This window comes from Carcharodon carcharias, chromosome 7 (genome assembly GCF_017639515.1).
Source record: "Carcharodon carcharias isolate sCarCar2 chromosome 7, sCarCar2.pri, whole genome shotgun sequence".
NCBI classification, from domain to species: Eukaryota; Metazoa; Chordata; class Chondrichthyes; order Lamniformes; family Lamnidae; genus Carcharodon; species Carcharodon carcharias.
In genome coordinates, this window is record NC_054473.1 from 16,371,000 (window position 1) to 16,392,456 (window position 21,457).

The following is a 21,457-nucleotide window of genomic DNA, read 5'->3' on the forward strand; positions in this document are numbered from 1 at the left end:
GCTGAATAGTGTTATTTGAGGACAGATGTGATTGTTTGGATGATGTGCCACCAGAGTAAGTTAGAGTGAATTGAAACTTTTGGGCAGGGCCTTTTTATGACTCCTAGCGGAAAGAGTCTGATGTTCGATTTTGTTCCCCTTCTATCTTTTAAGGCATCCTCCAAAGTATGAGAGAGTGGGCAGTCTGCTCCCACAGCTGATTAGCAAGTTTGAGAGTACTCTACAGATGACTCCTTGCTGTAGCACCTCAACATAATACTAAATTAGCGGCGGTGGGAATCAGACCTCAGTATTACCAGTCAATTCTACCATAGAATTATGTTCTGTAACTGTTGACATTTTAAAAATTTCTATATGAAGTTTATTTTCTTGCAGCTACTGATGAACTCCTTACATTTTACAGTTATGAGGTCCCAGGTGTTAGAGAGGAAGACTCTGAAAGTTCAAAATGCATCAATCTACCAGTTTACTTCCGTGAGAAAATGATGCGATCTTCAAATACACCTGCTGGCACTATTCTATTTGGTCAACCTCTATTGATCTCTGTTCCCAGTGATAATGTTACAGCGGATAGCCTGTACGAATTGGTCCTTGCACGAATTTCGTAAGTTTACCAATATCATCTTATTGGGAGGCAAAAATCTTTCAAGTGCTTTGTTTGGCTAAGTTTGTTTTCATACATTTACTTGAACAGAAGTGTCTTATTTTTGCTGCCAAGCTTGCAGTTCTCCTGATAAAAGATGTTTGGATTTGATGGCCTCCTTTTAAAATAGCTGACCATTGTTATATCTCTCTTCACAATTGCTTTGTGTCTGATGCCTTAACTGTTTCTGATTCATTTGTGAATGTATAAGTTTCCAGTTCCTGTTGTTGTCCTGTATATATGGTAAGTTGCAGTTCCAAATACTTGCAGAATGTTTTAAGTTGTCCAGACATTTGTGTCCAACTGCATGTTCACTCAGTGTGGAAAATAAAATAGTCAGTAGTATTTATATAATAAAAAATGTGGAACAAATTCTTTAAAAAAATTTGTTCCAGTGTGTGGACGATGTTGTTATTGTCTATCAGCCTGTGCCCTGTCGATTGTATGGTTTGCTCAGAGTCAGCCAGTGGGTAGACCAGATTAGGTAGGGGTGGAAGGTTCCTTTCCCTGAAGTGAACCACTTCATTTTTTAAAAATTTGTTCACAGGATGTGAGCGTCTCTGGTTAGGCCAGAATTTATTGCCCATCCCTCATTGCCCTTGAGAAGATGGTGACGAGCTGCCTTCTCAAACTGCTGCAGTCCATGTGGTGTAGGCACACCCACAGTGCTGTTGGGAGGGAGTTCCAGGATTTTTACCCAACAACAGTGAAGGAAAGGCAATATATTTCCAACTCAGGAAGGTGAGTGGCTTGGAGGGGAACTTGCAGGTGATGGTATGCCGATGTGTCTGCTGCCCTTGTTCTTCTAGATGGTGGCAGTTGTGGGTTTGGAAGGTGCTGTCCAAGGAGCCTTGGTGTGTTGTTGCACTGTATCTTGTAGATGCTGCACACAGCTGCCACTGTGCGTTGGTGGCAGAGTGTGAGTGTTTGTGGAGGAGGTGCCACTCAAAGGAGCTGCTTTGTCCTGGATGCTGTCAAGCTTCTTGAGTGTTGCTGGAGCTGCACTCATCCAGGCAAGTGAAGAGTATTCCATCACACTCCTGACTTGCACTTTGTAGATGGTGGACAGGTCCCGGGGAGTTAGGAGGTGAGTTACTCGCCACAGGATTCCTAGCCTCTGACCTGCTCTTGTAGCCACAGTATTTATATGGCTCGCTCAGTTCAGTTTCTGGTCATTCCCAGGATGTTGATGTTGGGGATTCAGTGATTGTAATGCCATTTAATGTCATGGGGCAATGGTTATATCTCTCTTGTTGGAGATGGTCATTGCGTGGCACTTGTGTGGTGCAGATGTTACTTGCCATTTGTCAGCCCAATCCTGAATATTGTCCAGGTCTTGCTACATTTGGAAACGGACTGCTTCAGTATCTGAGGAGTCGCAAGTGGTGCTGAGCATTGTTCAGTCATCTGTGAACATCCCCATTTCTGACCTTATGATTGAAGAAAGGTCATTGATGAAGCAGCTGAAGATGGTTGGGCCTAGGATACTACCCTATGGACCTCCTGCAGTGATGTCCTGGAACTGAGATGATTGACCTCCAACAACCTCAACTGCCTTTCTTTATGCTAGTTACGACTCCAGCCAGCGGAGAGTTTTCCCCGATTCCCATTGGTCCCAGTTTAGCTAGGGCTCCTTGATGCCACACTCGGTCAAATGCTGCCTTGATGTCAATGGCAGGCACTCGTCTCACCTCTGCACTTTTGTCCATGTTGAACCAAGGTTGTAATGAGGTTAGAAGCTGAGTGACCCTGGCAGAACCTAAACTAAGGGTCAGTGAGCAGGTTATTGCTAAGTTCAGCTTGATAGCACTGTTGCTAACCACTTCCATCACTTTACTGATGATCGAGAGTAGACTGATGGATTGGTAATGGACCGGGTTGGATTTGTCCTGCTTTTTGTGTACAGGACATACCTGGGCAATTTTCCACATTGCTGGATAGGTGCCAATGTTGTATCAGTACTGGAACAGCTTTGCTAGGGGCATGGGAAGTTCTGGAGTACAAGTCTTTGGTACTACTGCTGGAATATTGTCAGGGCCCATGGCCTTTGCAATATCCAGTGCCTTCAGCAATTTCACATGGAGCGAATTGACTTGGCTGAAGACTGGCATCTGAGATGCTGGGGACCTCCAGAGGAGGCCGAGATAGATCATCCACTCGGCACTTCTGCCTGAAGATTGTTGTAAATGCTTCAGTCTTAAATTTTGCACTGATGTGCTGGGCTCCCCCATCATTGAGGATGGGGAACAAAAACAGAATTACCTGGAAAAACTCAGCAGGTCTGGCAGCATCGGCGGAGAAGAAAAGAGTTGACGTTTCGAGTCCTCATGACCCTTCGACAGAACTTGAGTTCGAGTCCAAGAAAGAGTTGAAATATAAGCTGGTTTAAGGTGTGTGTGTGGGGGGGCGGAGAGATAGAGAGACAGAGAAGTGGAGGGGGGACGTGTGGTTGTAGGGACAAACAAGCAGTGATAGAAGCAGATCATCAAAAGGTGTCAACGACAATAGTACAATAGAACACATAGGTGTTAATGTTGGTGATATTATCTAAACGAATGTGCTAATTAAGAATGGATGGTAGGGCACTCAAGGTATAGCTCTAGTGGGGGTTTTTTTTATATAATGGAAATAGGTGGGAAAAGGAAAATCTTAATTTTTTGGGAAAAAAAGGAAGGGGGAAACAGAAAGGGGGTGGGAATGGGGGAGGGAGCTCACGACCTAAAGTTGTTGAATTCAATATTCAGTCCGGAAGGCTGTAAAGTCCCTAGTCGGAAGATGAGGTGTTGTTCCTCCAGTTTGCGTTGGGCTTCACTGGAACAATGCAGCAAGCCAAGGACAGACATGTGGGCAAGAGAGCAGGGTGGAGTGTTAAAATGGCAAGCGACAGGGAGGTTTGGGTCATTCTTGCGGACAGACCGCAGGTGTTCTGCAAAGCGGTCGCCCAGTTTACATTTGGTCTCTCCAATTTAGAGGAGACCACATTGGGAGCAACGAATGCAGTAGACTAAGTTGGGGGAAATGCAAGTGAAATGCTGCTTCACTTGAAAGGAGTGTTTGGGTCCTTGGACGGTGAGGAGAGAGGAAGTGAAGGGGCAGGTGTTGCATCTTTTGCGTGGGCATGGGGTGGTGCCATAGGAGGGGGTTGAGGAGTAGGGGGTGATGGAGGAGTGGATCAGGGTATTGAGGATGGGGATATTTGTGGAGCTGTCGCCTCCTCCATTGAATTGTTTAATTGTCCACCATCATTCATGACTGGATGTGGCAGGACCGCCAAGCTTGGATTTGATCTATTGGTTGTGGAATTGCATAGCTCTGTTTATCCCTTGCTGCTTATTCTGTTTGGCACACAAGTAGTTCTGTGTTGGAGCTTCACCACTTTTTTTTTTTATTCGTTCATGGGGTGTGGACGTCGCTGGCTAGGCCAGCATTTATTGCCTGTCCCTAATTGCCCTTGTTTAGAGGGCATTTTAAGAGCCAACCACATTGCTGTGGGTCTGGAATCACATGTAGGCCAGACCAGGTAAGGATGGCAGATTTCCATCCATAAAGGATATTAGTGAACCAAATGGGTTTTTACTACAATCGGCAATGATTTCATGGTCATCATCAGACTTTTAATTCTAGATTTTTGAATTCAAATTACACCTTCTGCCTTGGTAGGATTCGAACCCAGATGCCCAGAACATTACCCTGGGTCTCTCGATTGCCAGTCCAGTGACAACACCACTACGTCACCGCCTTCCTGATTTTTAGGTATGCCGGGTGCTGCTCCTGGCATGCCCTCCTGAATTCTTCATTGAACCAGGGGTCATCCCCTGGCTTGGCAGTAATGGTAGAGTGGAGGACTTACCTGGCCATGAGTTACAGATTGTGGTTGAGTACAGTTCTGCTGATGACCCACAGTGCCACTTGGTTGCCCAGTCTGGAGTTGATCAATCTGTTCGAAATCTATCCCATTTAGCATGTTGGTAGTGCCGCACAACACAAAGGAGGGTACCCTCAATGTGAAGACAGGGCTTTGTCTCCACAAGGTGGTCACTCCTGCCTATACCGTCATGGACAGATGCATCTGCGACAGGCAGGTTGGTGACAATGGGGCCAAAGTATGTTTTTCCCTCACTGACTGCCGCAGACTCGGCCTAGCTGCTATGCGATTTAGGACTTGGCCAGCTCAGACCATAGTCGTGCTACCCAGCTCCTTTGGTGATGGACATTGAAATCCCCCATACAATGTACATTCTGCACCCTTGCCACCCTCGGTGCTTCTTCCAAGTGGTGTTCAACATGGAGGAACACGGATTCATAGCTGAGTGGCGGCGTTACATGGAACGTTACAGGTTTCCTTGCCCATGTTTAACCCGATGGCATGAGACTGCATGAGGTCCGGAGTTGATGTTGAGGACTCCCAGGGCAGCTCCCTCCAGACTATATACCACTGTGCTGCCACCCCAGCTGGGTCTGTCCTGCCAGGACACACCCAGGGATGGTGATGTCTGATATGATTCCATGAGGATGACTATGTCAGGCTGGTGCTTGACTAGTCTGAGACGGCTCTCCCAATTTTGCACAAGACTCCAGATCTCTTGATTACTAGTCCAGTGACAATAACACCACACTACCCTTGATATAACAAGCCAACTTCTTTTGCGGTCATTTTTCTGATGGTAGCCCACAAAATGCCAGAGTTACTGAATTCAGTTTCAAAAATTCCTATGAATGTATTCCTCTTCATTTGCAAGTTCCATGCTGTGCAATAATGACCACACTATTGTAACCAAATAACTGACAGAAATGAGTTAGCAAAAAACTGATTAGTAAAGAACAAGGCGCTAGCACTCAGATTTCACAAAGTTGAACATAATTGCAGTGTGTTATCCTTTGACCACCAGCAAAACTCCATAAAGCCATGTTTTAAAATCATTATTTAACTGATTCAGTCACCGGAAAACAAGGTTCTACTTACATGTACACATGTGGGAATAATTTCAAATTTACCATTTTTAACAAGAAAAATATTGTTACTAATTAATACTAAGGTATTTTAATAGTCTCATATTATGACTTGGGTCCATCCTGCTCTCTTGAACCTTCTTTAAGTAGACTTGAGTATATAAATCTGCCATCTAGCCTCCAAATATTCCTGTCACAAGTGGGTCAGGTGTCAAGGAGAACTAACGATTCTCATAATGTAGTTGGAATATATTGTAAAATAGAGTAGTAATGGCGGGGGGATGGTGTGTGTGAGATTTAATTGAATTAGAGGCAACTAGTCTGGGTGCTTTGATCTGAGAAGACAGATTGGGTTTGAAATGTTAATAAACATGGGGAAGTTTAGAAACATGGGTGTCAAAGGAATATTTGCATTTTGAAATAAACCAGACTAGATTGTTTTCAAAGGAGGGGTGAAATGTGTCACCTAGCCAGGTGAAGCTTAGAATCGGTGTGTTTATTTTTCCCAAAGATTGCTGGTAAAACTTAATGTTATGAGAGGTTTTAATTTCAGGAAGATAAAGTCCAAAGACATAGTGAAACAATGGGCATTTGCATTCACAGAGGAAGATTTGTATAAAGAAGGAGCAAGGGCTGTGTTTAAGGGAAGGCATTTTTTAAGATCTTACAAGTGTGTGAAAAGTCTTCAGCATCTATGCCTTAAGCTGCTGTCTTCAAAGGACTGAAGTTAAGAAAACTCACTCGGAAAGCCACTTGTTCAGGGTATCATGTTTCATTGCATGGGTCTTTTAAAAAAACTGTGTGCCTTACTGTTGCCTTAACAAAAGTGTAACTGGGAATTAGATTGATTAGGGAATTTAAAAGTAATAATAATTTGTAGATCTATGTATTTAAAATAATTTCTCTTATTAATAAATACTTAATTTAGTTTTATAAAAATCTAAGACTTGGTAGTCTTATTACTACTGAATTGAAGGCACGCATCTTGAAACTTATACAAATTGCAAAACAAGTTGTGACAATTGTTTAAAGTTTCCCTCTGGGATTTGAACAGCTCGGCATTTACCACCTACTGTGTCATAACACAGGCCATTATGAAAAATGACTTCATAGTGTAGTTATAGATAGTTGATCAAATACTAAGGATCAAAATGAGTTATGTGCTGTTAAGGCCACAGAGATATCAGTTTTGGAAAGCATCCTGGCCAGCTTTGAATAATGGGGAACTAAGTATGCTTGACTATTTTGAAGGAAAGAAATGTGAATTTAACATGCCTAGGACTCACTACATATGCAATTAGTTACTTTGAACTGCAGCTACTATTATGTAGGATCCCATAAATCGCAGTGGCATGAATGACCACATAATCTGTTTGGTTGTATTGGTTGAGGAAGGAATAGTGGCCAGAGAAGTGCAAGACCTCCTTGCTACTCTTCTATTATGGAATTTTTAATACCAACTTGGGCCCTTGAAGCATGTAGACTGGGTTGTGACTTAACGTCTGGCCCAAAGGGTGGTACCTGCTGCATTCTAAGGTCACCCTAAATAAAGCATTATTAGAGTAGTTATTGAGTGCACAAGAGAGGGAAGGAGGACACATGATGACCAAAAAGACTTTGTTTATTCCATGCTTTGTCCTTGACCTTCAGAGTCTCAATCCATGACAGATGCAGGTGCACCTTGCGACCATTAGTCCAAGGTGTGTCTCCCTGCTCCCAATCTACATAGTATTCACAGAGAAAAGTTAAGACCATAAGAATAAGAGCAGGAGTAGCCCATGTGGCTTGTCGAGTCTGTTCCACCATTCAAAACAATCACGGCTAATCTTCGGCTTCAACTTCACTTTCCTGCCCATTCCCCATATTCCTTGATTCTCCTGTGAGACCAAAAATCTGTGTCTCTCAACTTTAAATGTATTCAAAGCATCCACAATCCTCTGGGGTAGACAATTTCAAAGATTCACAATTATTTTAGTGAAGAAATTTCTCCTCATCTCGGTTCTAAATGATCCGCCCCTATCCTGAGACTTTCCCCTTGTATTCTAGATTCTCAGGCTGGGGAAACAACCTCTCTGCATCTATCCTGTCAAGCCCTTTCAAAATCGTGTAATTTTCAATGAGATCACCTCTCATTCTTCTAAACTCCAATTTACCCAGCCTCTCGTCCCAGGGACCATTGTAAAACTTCCACTGTTTTGCCTCCAATGAAAGTTTTAACTACTTCCTTTCAGAAACCAGGCATTTCTGGTCCTGTACTGCATTCTCAGCAACTTACTTCATGTCACATTTTGTGGTAGAGTTTCTTCTGTTAGCTTTGCCTACTCCAGCGCTGTTTGGATTTCAGGATAAGTGTAACAGGAGTGTGATATTTGTGTACTGTCATCCTGGTGCCTGGAGAAAACATGTTGGTATCTAACACCTGGGAAACATGCTGTGGTTAGAGACCTAGCAATGATATTGGTTGTTCATCTCACAGCACTCTGCTTTTTTTTAAGATTTAGAATCTGGAAATAGGTGTGACCAAGTATTTTGCCCTTGTTTCTTGTTAATAATGAACTAATCCAGTTTAAGACTGGCAAACTGCTGTCTGAGTATGAATATCATTGAAACAAACAAGACTCTGAAGGGATTGACAGAATAGATACAGTGCTATGAGGTTTCCCCTGGCTAGGGAATCTAGAAAACAGGGGCACAGTCTCAGAACTAAGGGATAATCATTTAGGACTGAGATGAGAAATTTCTTCACTCAAAGGGTTATGAATCTTTGGAATTTGCTGCCCCAGGGGGTTCTGGATGCTCCATTGTTGACTGGGCTGGGATAGATGGATTTTTGGTGTCTCAGCGAATCAGAGAATATGGGGAGCAGGTGGAAAAAACGGCATTGAAGTCCAAGATCGGCCATGATCATATTGAATGGTGGAGCAGGCTTGACAGGTCGTATGCTCCTATTTCTTGTGCTCTTGTGACTATCACCAGAAACCAAATTTGGGCTCACCTGCTCTATGCTGTAACTTTTGAATCACTATTAAACATGTGAGACCTTGGCACTGGTTTTGTGAGCTATAGGTATGGAGGTAGTTTCAGTTCAGTAAATCAAAACAAAACAGTACTTCCACATGGATGTACCTTGGTTGTGATTTGCAATAAAATTAAACTTGAGGTCCAAAGGTAAACTTGTTAAAATTGAGACTGGGTTTTTTCAAGAAAACAAGAAATTGTAATATTTTTCTTCTGTTAATAACCCTTTCATATTTCCTATGTATTGAAAGACAGGCTGTTGGGGATTTGTAAGTATGGCAATTGGCGAAAGAGCCAGAGTGACTGCAAGAGTCTAAAGCCAACAGTGAGAAGTGGTTTTGATATGCTAATGAACCAAGAGGAACTTGGTTCCAGGCCCACGGCAATGTGGTTGACTCTTAAATGCCCTCTGAAATGGCCTAGTAAGCCACTCAGTTGTAACAAACCACTACAAAGTCACAAAATAGGAATAAAACCCGTCGCACCACCCACCATCGACCTAAGCACCGGAAACGACAAAGGCAGTCGCAGCCCTGTCAACCCTGCAAAGTCCTCCTCACTAACATCTGGGGGTTAGTGCCAAAATTGTCAGAGCTGTTTCACAGACTAGTCAAGCAACGGCCTGACATAGTCATCCTCACAGAATCATATCTTACAGACAAAGTCCCAGATTCCTCCATCACCATCCCTGGGTATGTGTTGTCCCACTGGCAGGACAGACCCAGCAGAGATGGCAGCACGGTAGTACACAGTCGGGAGGCAGTTGCCCTGGGAGTCCTCAATATCGACTCCAGACCCCATGAAGTCTCATGGCATCTGGTCAAATATGGGCAAGGAAGCTCCTGCTGATTACCATGTATTGCCCTCCATCGGCTGATGAATCAGTGCTCCTCCATGTTGAACATCACTTGGAGGAAGCACTGAGGGTGGCAAGGGTGCAGAATGTCCTCTGGGTGGGGGACTTCAGTGTCCACATCACCAAGAGTGGTTCACTATCACCACTACTGACTGAACTGGCCAAGTCCTAAATGACATAGCTGATAGACTAGGACTGCGACAAGTGGTGAGAGAACCAACAAAAGGGAAAAACATATTTGACCCCTCATCCTCACCAACCAGCCTGCCACAGATGCATCTGTCCATGACAGTATCGATAGGACTGACCACCGCAGAGCCTTTGTGGAGACGAAGTCCCTCCTTCACATTGAGGATATCTTCCATCATGTTGTGTGGCACTGCCACAGTGCTAAATGGGATAGATTTCGAACAGATCTACCGACTCAAGACTGGGCATCCATGAGGCGTGGGGCCATCAGCAGCAGCAGAATTGTACTTGAACACAAACTGTAACCTCATGGCCTAGCAAATTGCCCAACCTACCGTTACTGTCAAGCCATGGAATCAACCCTGGTTCAATGAAGAATACAAGAGGGCATGCCAGGAGCAGCACCAGGCATAACTAAAAATGAGGTGTCAATCTGCTGAAGCTATAACACAGGACTACTTGCATGCCAAACGGCATAAGCAGCAAGTGATAGAGCTAAGCGATCCCACAACCAATTGATCAGATCTAAGGTCTGCAGTCCTGGCACGTCCAGTCATGAATGGTGGTGGACAATTAAACAACTCAATGGAAGAGGCTCCACAAAAAGCCCCATCCTCAATGATGGAGGAGCCCAGCACAGCAGTGCAAAAGATAAGGCTGAAGCATTCGCAACAATCTTCAGCCAGAAGCACTGAGTGGATGATCCATCTCGGCCTCCCCCTGAGGTCTCCAGCATCACAGATGCCAGCCTTCGGCCAATTCGATTCTTCCGCGTGATATCAAGAAATGGCTGAAGGCGCTGGATACTGCAAAGGATGTGGGCCCTGACAATATTCCAGCAATATTTGTGCACCAAAACTTGCCGCGCCCCTAACCAAGCTTTTCCAGTACATCTACCCAGCTATGTGGAAAATTGCCCAGGTATGTCCTGTGCATAAAAAGCGGGACAAATCCAATCCGGCCAATTACTGCCCCATCTGTCTGCTCTCGATCATCCGTAAAGTGATGGGTGGGGTCATCAACAGTGCGATCAAGCTTAGCAATAACCTGCTCACTGGTGCCCAGTTTGGGTTCCACCAGGGGCACTCAGCTCCTGACCTCATTACAGCCTTGGTTCAAACATGGACAGAAGAGCTGAGGTGAGAGTGACTGCCCTTGACATCAAGGCGGCATTTGACCGAGTGTGGCATCAAGGAGCCCTCGCAAAACTGGAGTCAATAGGAATCGGGAAAACTCTCCGCTGGTTGGAGTCATACCTAGCGCAAAGGAAGATGGTTGTGGTTGTTGGTGGTCAGACATCTCACCATCCTGACTTGGAAATATATCATCATTCCTTCACTGTCGCTGGGCCAAAATCCTGGAACTCCCTTCCTAACAACACTGTAGATGTACCTACACCACATGGACTGCAGTGGTTCAAGAAGGCAGCTCACCACCACCTTCTCAAGGGCAACTAGGGATGGGCAATGAATGCTGGCCCAGCCAACGAAGCCCACATCCCACGAATGAATTAAAAAAAACTTCAGAGTCCTTCTTAAAACAATAACAGGAGTAAGTTTGAATTGAGTTGGTTTAGTTCAAAGGGGGATATATGCAGGTTGTAAAAAGGTGTAAGTAAATAAGCTAAAGATAGGGTAAGTTTCCATTTTTTAAAACCTAAGAGCTAAAGTAGAGTCTAATAAGTCTAGGAAGAAAACATTTCTAGAGACTGGTTGAAACAATAGAGAGATCAAAGGGAAGGAACTCATTTAAGGAAATACTGAAGCCTATGTGAGGGAGGTAGCTATTTAGCTTTACCAGAAGACAGCAGGATAGCTGTCAGATTTCCCAGAAGACAGTGTGAACAAGGCCAGACTGGGAAAACCAGTTGCTGTCAGCTTCAAAGGACACCCCAAGGTAAAAAGGCACTGTGTGGTAAAAATTATTGGAACTCTATAGATTTGGATGTCCTTAGCTGCTGCTGGACAGAAAAGGGGACAGTCAGTCCTGAGGGTAGTTCAGATCTTATGGAACTGTTTTAAAGTAATGTTCTTGCGTTTAGGTGTAATTGTGTTTTTCCCTATTTTCTGTCAATTAATGTTTACTCTACTGTAAAATCATCACAAGTAGCCAGGGACATAACTTCCTGTTTTCAGGACCTCTCCTCGTACTATACAAATTGTAAAATCTGTTTTGCCAGCTGCTTCAAGTTTCTGTCTGGGATTTTGGCAGCTCAGCAATTACCATCAGCTATGCCACAACAATTTTGATTTAGATTTTAAATGGGATTCCAATTAAAGCATATTTTTTATACTGTAAACTTGATGTGATTGGCCTAATGAATGTACATTAATTCTATTTTTCATTTCAGCCGTTACGTGAAACTGTGCAAGGAAATGTATGAAAGTCATAGTTCTGGAAGTCAGAGCACAGACAATGGTTTGTCTGGTGAGCTAAATGGTATTAATGATGAAGGTACTGGTATTCTATTATATTAACCTAGATATATTTTATAACAAGCAGGATATATCAATTTAAAAACAAAAGCAGCAGATATATAGTTTGTTGAACTGGCATAGTGAAATTTGCTTTCATAGTTTACTGTGTCTTCCTGTGATTATCGTATCCATTGACTGGGAGGCAATAAGAATTACTGCATGAGCAGTTTGGTTTCCTTGTCTCTTCCTGCTATTCTTTTCTACTGCAGCTGAACTTAGATACCCTGGTGAAGTACATTTTTACTACTGTGCAGGCAGAATCCTTTCATCCTAAACATTTTTCTTATATGTTTGAGTCTATTGTGAAAAATTTTATGACGGATGGGGAAATTATAGTGTAAGAAGCAATATAAATGCAAGCCTGTCTTCTTTCTACAAAGGTTTGTTGCAAAACCTTGTTTTGATTCTTGCATATGTTGCAAATCACTGTCCAGTTGATTTGAAGTCTGTTCTGCATCCTTCCCTCCTGCCTGTAAAACAACCATTCTCCCCTACTGTGTTTCCTTTCACTGAGCCAACTTTCTATCCGTGCTGCCACTGTTGCTTTTATTCGATTGGCTTTGACTTTGCTGACGAGCCTATTATTGTGGCATTTTAGCAAATGCCTTTTGGATGTCCTTAGGTACCACATCAGCCGCATAACCCTCATTAAACTTGTCTGTTACCTCACCAAAAAAACTAAATAAAGTTAATTAAATACAATTTGCCTTTAACAAATCCATGTTGGCTTTCCTTAATTAATCCACATTTGTCCAGTTGACTTTAATTTTGTCCCAGATTATTGCTTTTAAAAGCTTTTCCAACCAAAGTTAAACTGACTGGTCTCTATTACAGAGCTTTCGCTTGAACCTTTTTTTTTTGAACAAAGGTATAACATTTGCAATTCTCCAATCCTCTGCCACCACCTCTGTATGTAAGGAGGATTAGAAGATTATGTCCAATTCTTCTGCAGTTCCCTCCCTTGCTTCGCTCAATATCTTAAGATGCATCTCATCCAGTCCTAGTGGCTTTTCAACCTAAGTACAGCCAGTCTCTCTTAGCCTCCTCTTTATCAATTTTTAGCCCATCCAGCATTTCAACAACCTCCTCTCACTTTGACTTTGGTAGAGTCTTTCTTGGTAAAGACAAATGCAAAGTATTCATTTAGTACATCAGCCATGCCTTCTGCCTTGTTGCATAAATAATCCCCTTTTGGTCCCTAATTAGCCCTCCCTTCCTCTTGCTACTCTATTACTACTTATATGCCAATAGAAGACTTTTGGATTCCCTTCCATGTTAGCTGCCAGTTTCTTCTCATACTTTTCACCTCTATTATTACTTTTTTCTCTGCCCCCTGAACTAACTTTATTCAGCCTGGCTCTCACATATATCATAAACCCGACATCTGTCACATGCGCCTTTTTTTTTGCTTCAACTTTCTCTCTTTGTCAGCCAGAGAGCTCTGGCTTTGTTTGACCTATCTTTCCCTCTTGTGGGAATGTACCTTTTTAAAGACACTTCCACTACAGTTTTGCCTGCCTCTGAGACTAAAAGCTGATGATTCTTTGATTAAATATTTGGTTGTGATGATTATATTGAAGCTTTAAAGGACAGATATTTTTAGGTGGCACAGTAATGCTTTGAAACTTCGTTAGCAACTGAATTTTGTGAACTTGTTTCTTTTAAGACTTCTGATTACTTCCATCTGTTAATTTTTGTGTTCTACATTCTTTAGTTGAGGAGGAGATGGATCTTCAAAATGTAGTGGGAGATAATGAGGAAAATAGTTCTGAACCTGAAATCAGCCAGTCTGACGGTTCTGCAGCTGATGAGAATGATAAGATGGAAAATGGACCCACCAAGCACACTGCCAAAGAGAATAAACAGAACTGTAAAAAGAAACTCTTCAGCTTCAGTCTGGTGAATGCCTATGGCACTTCAGATTTCAGCTCTATTACAGAAGATGGGGCGTTTCTCAAGTTAAACTGTAAGCCACACAAAGTTTAAGACAATGCTGAACTAAAAATATGAAGTCCACGGAACAAAAAAAGATTGTTTCAGTCTCTTCCCACAGATCATACACAATTACACCTATCAGAACTTGCCACAACTCATTAATTTCCTGAAGGAGACGCACCTAAGTTTAAACCTTTAAGACATGATGTAAAACATCAATCAATGGCTTTATATACGTTATTTTATCAAGGAGTTTCTGAAAATCCAAGTAAATTACATCCAATGGATAGATCTTGTTACCACCTCAGGATATTCACTAGATTTGTTCAGAATAATCTTTCACTTTTGTCAACTATCTTATCACTGCGTTGTTTATTTTCAAAAATGGAGTCCTGCTGTGAAACTTGCTTGATGAGATTTATTGATGCATATTCTTGGTGAAAGGAGAATTGCTACACTGTAGTTTACAATTTAGTACATTCTAAAGCTTGCTATTTTCTCTTGTTCCACACTCCCCCTCACCCCCATTCTCTCTCCCTTTCTCTCTCTCTCTCTTTCCCCCCACCCCATTGCATTCTAGTGTTTTTTTTAAATTCCAGGATGTAAATTTGGCCTGGAAATTAGAGTAGCTAAAAGTTACAAGTAGGTGCAACTTAGTTGTGTGAAAAATTGGTACATTTAAAATGAGTCATTAGATTTTGTACAGATAATCTTTTCCATTTTATAAATCTCTGACTCATTTTGCCTGTACTTGGTTATGTTAAAATTTGGTGCCGAAGTTGCAGATGTGATTGCAATCTGCCACTCAATTGCTGGGTATAGGTCATAAATGTGATGCCTGTGACTTATATGTGACCATAAGCACAAGGCTAGTCAAAACTGGCTTGACATTTCAATTAATTTTGCTGATTTTTCACTCTGAGACTCATGGCAATATTTGTTTCTCTCCAGCACATTCCACAGTTGCTATAGACTGGGATGCTGAGATCAAAAAGACGTATTATGTTGATCAAGAAGCTGAGGTATGTGGATTTTCTTTGGAACCTTTTAACCACCATAACAACATATTGCATTTAATTTAGCTGACTGCAAGAGGGAGAAGTAAATGAGGAGAAAACCTAGTGTGGGGAAAAGAGGCTGAAGATACAGTGAATGATGGTCTTTTCTCTAACTAAGACCTTTGAAGGAAAAGAGCACGCTAACTGAGCAGTACTTTTGGTAAATAATTTAGAGCATAGGGGTATAGTGACAAATAAATGTAGCACTGCAGCACACTAAGTGAATATCAACACGTGTTAGTTAGTATAGCATTAGCAAGCGCTTCTCCTCCATTTTACTTCCAAGCATTGCATGTGTAAAAGTTCAATGGAAGCACATGTAGGATTAAATTATTTCTTCGTACTTAAAACTTTACTTTTAAATCATCTCATGAACATTACTGTGATTCGACTAAATTTAAGCAGTGTCAATGAACTTGTGTGCATAATGACCTCCATTATTCAGACCAAGAGATTTGTTTCTAAAAGGATCTTATTTTTTCACATAAAGGCATACAGAGAGCACTCATTGTTAAAACTCAAACATTTATTTAAATTGTGCTGCAGTAAATATCCTAGTAAACTGGACCACCAATGATTAGTTCAAAATTAACCAATGAAATGGAGCCTGTAATCCCAGCCATGAAGGCCATAAAATTAATGGTATTTGCATTTGAAAATGAGCTCACATCTTCTATAACTTAACGTCACCACCCGCTGATTTTATCTTGACCCACAGTGAAAATACTGATTTGTTTGTTACTAATTCACGTTATCTAACATTCTGCAATAATATGAACCAAAACTCTGTGGGTCATCTATTGGACAATTATCCAGCTAAGATATATTGTCAACTTGAATATTGCAAAAATGTTTCTGGTGCAAAATCAAAGAAGGTTTCTGTTGCAAAGGAATATCCAGTCAATCTTAAGGCATCATAGGTATTTGTGGTGCTCCATAGGTTTGAGTGCAAAATATTTAATGGTGATCAGTAAAGGAAATTAATTCTTCTTCCCTGCTTAATTTCTTAACTTGCGGATTTTTACAGGGAGGAAAACTACATTAGAAGTTTTTTGAGTCTGGTGGCATATATCTCACAACTGTCAAATTAGCTTCTCAAAAAACCGATTGGCAGCCTTTCCCTTCCTGTTGCTGAGGAGCAGCAGCAGGAGATTGATTCTCTGATCCTGTCCTATTTGAAGCCTTTAAATGACAATTTGTATACAACTAAAATAAAAAAGAAATTGTTTTGGATTTTATATATAAGACAGACAACCACATGCATTGATACTGAGAGCTGTGAAATATTCCTCAGTTCTGTCAGAAAATAAAGAATGACAAACCAGCTTTTATCTACAGTAAAATCAGGGCCGTAACTTCTGAGCTCTCTCCAGTGTCGGATTGGGGTGGTACCCCAAAGTGCACTGGGGAATCCCTCTCAGATCTTCACTAGTAAGCATTTGCATGGCAATTGCCCAGAAGTGCACACTTTCTCTGGGCAATTGCGCTGTGCTAGGAACCATCTGAAAATGCGATTTAAAGCACAAACTTCAGATGGTTCTGACAGGGTTACACCAATAGTTACCCAGAAAAAGAATTAAAAGCTCTTCTAACTTCTGGATAATAATCGTAAAGACCCAGACTGCCACACGCAGCGCCACCACCACCACCACCACCACACACACACACACACATACACCCCCCCCCCCCCCCCCCACCGCTGCCCCCGCCAAGGTGAGGTTGCCGCACCAGACTCCTCAACTGACCTGACTCCCCCCCCCCCCCCCCCCACACACACACACACACACACACACACACACACACACACACAAACTCTCCGCAGGCCTGATTCTCGCTCTCCAACCCGATTGGAACCCACCCCTGAGGTCCAACCAGAGCCCCATCCCTCTAATGTCCAACCCCGAACGTCCTCCCACCCCCCCAAAGCATGTCCAACTCCCGCCACAATCTCCAGAATGTCTGACCCCCTCCTGATGTACGAAACCCTCCCCTCATCCCCACCTGACCTCCGAATATCCCACCCCCTAAATCCTACCCAATAATCTTTTCCCTGGCCTGTCAATTTCAATTGGACCTTTTAAACATACCTGCTTTGCGGCAGCTAGTGCTGTAAAAAAGTCAATTCAACAGTGCTGGACTGTGATGCTGAGCTTCAGAGACAACTGCGCTGCTTGGATCTCACCTGGCCTGTGTTGGAAGGTCGGGCAAGATAGGTACAGAAGAAATTTGCCACTCCAAGGAAGTTACGGCCCACAATTATCTGGCATGTGCTGGGAATGGGTTAATCAAAAATGCCAGTTACTGTAGAGTTACATTTACCAATGGAATACAGTGCAATGCTTGTAGCATGATCTAATCTGTAAGTAATCTTCAACAGTACGTTAAAATATAAAGTATAAAATAATACAGTACACAGGTGCGGGTTTCAGATAACTTCAGAATTACTTCTAGTTGATAAAGTGACTATTTGTATTAGGTGAATATCAGAAATTCTGGTTCATTGTGAATTCCAGTTGGTAGAGTGCCTGCTGTCTCAAAGGTTACTGGTGTATTTTTCACACCATGAGGTGTGCCATGGTGTGTTAGACCCAATTAATTATTGGTGAAATGCAGACACTGCTGTTTTATTGTTGAATATGGCAGGTAATTTGCATGCAGCAAGGTCTGATTTTGAGGCTTAAAATCCAATATTTGCATCACCTAATTACTTTTTTTAATTTTAAAGAAACATGATGAAAGGCTGAGACCCAGAGTGCAAGTCACCCAAATGTTTAAGATATTAAAGAACATAGAAGGTACTGATTACTTTGTCTTCTCTTCTAATATCATCGATATTTGTGGTGACCTGCAGTATGGGCCTCAACCTTTCATCATGGTTTTTTAATTTTGAAAAAATAGTTGCTTAGTGAAGGTCAGGCTCTTAAATGAAGGATAATTACTGGTTGAATTGGTAATATGATCAGATTGACAATCTACAGCTATTGGCTGGAATGATTCCCGTAAGAGGTAGTTGGGAAAACTTCAAAATAAGTAGAGGTAAATAATATTTGGGAGTAATTTAGTGGTGTAATCTAATAGAATAAACATCTGTTATCTGTTCAAGATTTACTTTCCTAATTTTATGTGATCTGATTTCTTTGTGATATTGTTGGTGTTCACCTAGGAAATAAATTTGGACTAAAGAATTTTATAAGGATAGCACCATTGGAAACTATGTTGTGAAATGAGAATAATTTGCCACTTCTTGTCACTTCTACAGGCATATGAAAAACATGAAAGTATGTCACAGCCTCAGAAGAAGAGAAGCTCAGTTGCATTGAGAGAGTGTATAGACTTGTTTACAACAATGGAAACCTTGGGAGAGCATGATCTTTGGTTAGTATACAATACAGCTGATTCTTTTCTTCCCCCCCCCACCCCCCCCCCACTCATTTATTTTCAGTATTTCCCACTGTTTTCCTAGGAGTTCTGTGACCTTTCTGCTGTTAGAGTGGGGTGGTTCAAATCTGAGTTGAAGTGCAGCTTGTAATCAGCTGAGGGAGCAAGATTTTGTAGCTTGGCAGAAAGGTAAGTTCAAATAATTACAGCAGAGTGACTTCAACCAATGAACAATCAGTGGCATACGAGACCATCATAATTAATTTAATCCATATGCAAGCTGTCATCTGGATGCAAGTTTACAGTATACTGAAAGCTTTAATGCTTTTATGCATCTTGGGGAAGGTTTATTGTTTTTCACATAAAATATTTAAGATAACTGCATTATGTAACTTGTTAAAAAATTAACTTGGTTTTACTAGCCTTTTACTGTTGTCATTTTTCTGCTCATCAAGGTGAGGGATGTTGGTGCAAGGGAATAGTATATTTCCCATCTCTGCCAGCTAGTGCCCCACATCAGGTATAAAGCAAACAGATTGAGGACAGCTTATTCTGTTCTGACCCACCATGCCTCAGCCCCAATCTCTGAAGAGCACCCTCGCTTACATCAGTGTAACTTACTTTTGTTTAATTTTGCAAATCTGCCACCCACCCAGTAGTCCTCGAATGAGTTTGCCAATTAGGAACTTGCTGAGGACTGCCGAAACTCACTTCGTAGAGGAAGGACCCTTGCAACCAGCAGACAAAAAAGACTTCCATCCTATCAGATAAAAGCAAAATACTGCGGATGCTGGAAATCTGAAATAAAAATAGAAAATGCTAGAAAAAGTCAGCAAGTCTGACAGCATCTGTGGAGAGAGAAACAGAGTTAATGTTTCAAGTCCATATGACTCTCCTTCAGAGCCAAACAGAAGTAGAAATGTGATGACATTTATACTGTTTAAGGGGATGGAGCGGGTGAAGCTGGGTAGAAGGTCAGCAATAGGTGGGGGCTAAGGAGAGATTGACAAAGATGTCATGGACACAAGACAAAGAGAGTGTTAATGGTAGTGGTAAGGGCGAAAGGAGGTGCTGAAAATGGCTTAAAGGTAAGAAAGCAGAATGTGTGAATAGCAGAACGAGGGTCAGCACCCTGTGAAAGAACAACATGGAACAAATAACAGATGGCCCTTTGGGGCCGGGGTGGGGGACTGCATTGGGAGCAGCGAATGCAGTAGACCAAATTGAAGTAAATGCAAGTGAAGCATTGCTTCACTTGAAAGGAGTATTTGGGCCCTTGAACGGTGAAGAGGTAAAGGGGCAGGTGTTGCATCTTCTGCAATTGCGTGGGAAGGTGCCGAGGGAAGGGGAAGTGGTGATGGAGGAGTAGACCAGGGTGTCCTGGAGGGAACAGTCCCTACAGAATGCTGACAGGGCAGGTGAGGCGAAGATATGTTTGGTGGTGGCATCATGCCGGAGTTGGCGGAAATGCCAGAGGGTGATCATTTAAATGCAGAGGCTGGTGGAGTGACAAGTGAGGCCAAGGGGCATCCTATCATGGTTCTGGAAGGGAGGGGAAGGTGTGAGTGTAGAGGCACAGGAGATGGGTCAGATACAGTTGAGGGCTCTGTCAACTAGATTGGGTGTGAAAACTCGGTTAAGGAAGAAGGAAAACATGTCAGAAGTGCCATTTTGGAAGGTGATATCAATGGAACAGATGCGACGGTTGCGAATGAACTGAGAGAATGGGATGGAGTCCTTACAGGAAGCATCCCATCAGTCTGGGCTAAATTGATCTCCTGGCCCCAGAGATGAAAAGCCAGTATGCCAATCACTGTTTTCTGGGTCTTTAAATACCTATATCTTTTTTATCTTGTTTGTTTAAAGCAGAAGAAACAGTCCTCCTAAGTAGTACAAATAGAAACTTTCAAAAGTAATGCCTTTGGCAGCATTCCATGTATTCAGCTTCAGTACAACCATTTTAGAAATGTAGAGAATATATTGTAAATGCAGAACTTTTTAAAGAAGTTCATAAAAATGCAATTTTGAAATGAGAGAATTCCTTAGAAATTAAGGAAAGTTACTGTCTTCTGATTCAAGATGTTGAAAGTTCAAAACTTAATTTTGGTTGGCGTTTGAACTGGTTATTTTTGTGGGAAGCATGGAAGCTTGAGTAAACTAAAAAAAAAAAATAAAACTAATAGCAATATAGTTCTAGTATTTAATTTATACAGACAACCTGCTATGATGTCTTAATCAAAGAACAATTTTATCAAGGCAATCATTTGTTGTGGAAACACTAACACACAATTCAGGATAGTGGGGATTCTAGAGTGTCTTGGTCAGATATTTTGAGTTAGATTGATAGATTCCCCTGCTAGCAAAGGGCAATCATTTAGGACATCATTCCGTTGTCATTGTGCAAAGTCGTTCTCTTCCTCTACCAATGGGAGATATCCTACTGTGTGTCTGAGATGGTTAATGCTCAGCATTTCATTTCCACAATTGTTTAAATGTGGAATTATGGAAAGCTGGCATTGTTCACCTCAGTTGAGTTTCATTAATTATCATCAAAGTTATTGAATTTTTGGCAGAAATTATTTTTTTCTCTCTCCAAGGGATGAGAATCCTGCAATGTCCAACTTTCCATGCAAGCTTCAAAGACTGTCAAAAATCAAAACATATTACACTCTTGGCTGGAAATAAAAGAATGTTTGGACATTGGTTAATGCCTCTAGTTTCCCATAGAAAAAAATCTATTACATGAAAAAAAAACCCTCCTTACAAAAGGAAACCCAAAAAGTAAATTAATGAGCCATTGCTGGAGAAAATTGTATTTGAAGTTGTTTGTCTGCACTTCAGCTGGCGAATAGAGGAGTGAAATTAAAGGCAGCAAAAAAAAACTACTCTTTAGCACAGGAGGAGTTGGGGGGAGGATGGTGAAAGAGAATTTTACTGTACTGAAGTCATCAAA

The 21,457-nt window shown here is 41.9% G+C and overlaps 1 protein-coding gene across 2 annotated transcripts in view; it reads left to right on the plus strand.

Annotated features, from left to right (window-relative positions):
- Positions 1-21,457, plus strand: part of usp4 (ubiquitin specific peptidase 4 (proto-oncogene)) — an 81,162-nt gene that overhangs the window by 49,562 nt on the left and 10,143 nt on the right. For both annotated transcript variants that reach the window (XM_041191771.1, XM_041191772.1), the window contains 5 exons: positions 404-604; positions 12,007-12,110; positions 13,848-14,099; positions 15,020-15,090; positions 18,386-18,501. In XM_041191771.1, coding sequence (XP_041047705.1) covers positions 404-604; positions 12,007-12,110; positions 13,848-14,099; positions 15,020-15,090; positions 18,386-18,501 — 744 coding nt within the window. The remainder of the gene's footprint in view (positions 1-403; positions 605-12,006; positions 12,111-13,847; positions 14,100-15,019; positions 15,091-18,385; positions 18,502-21,457) is intronic.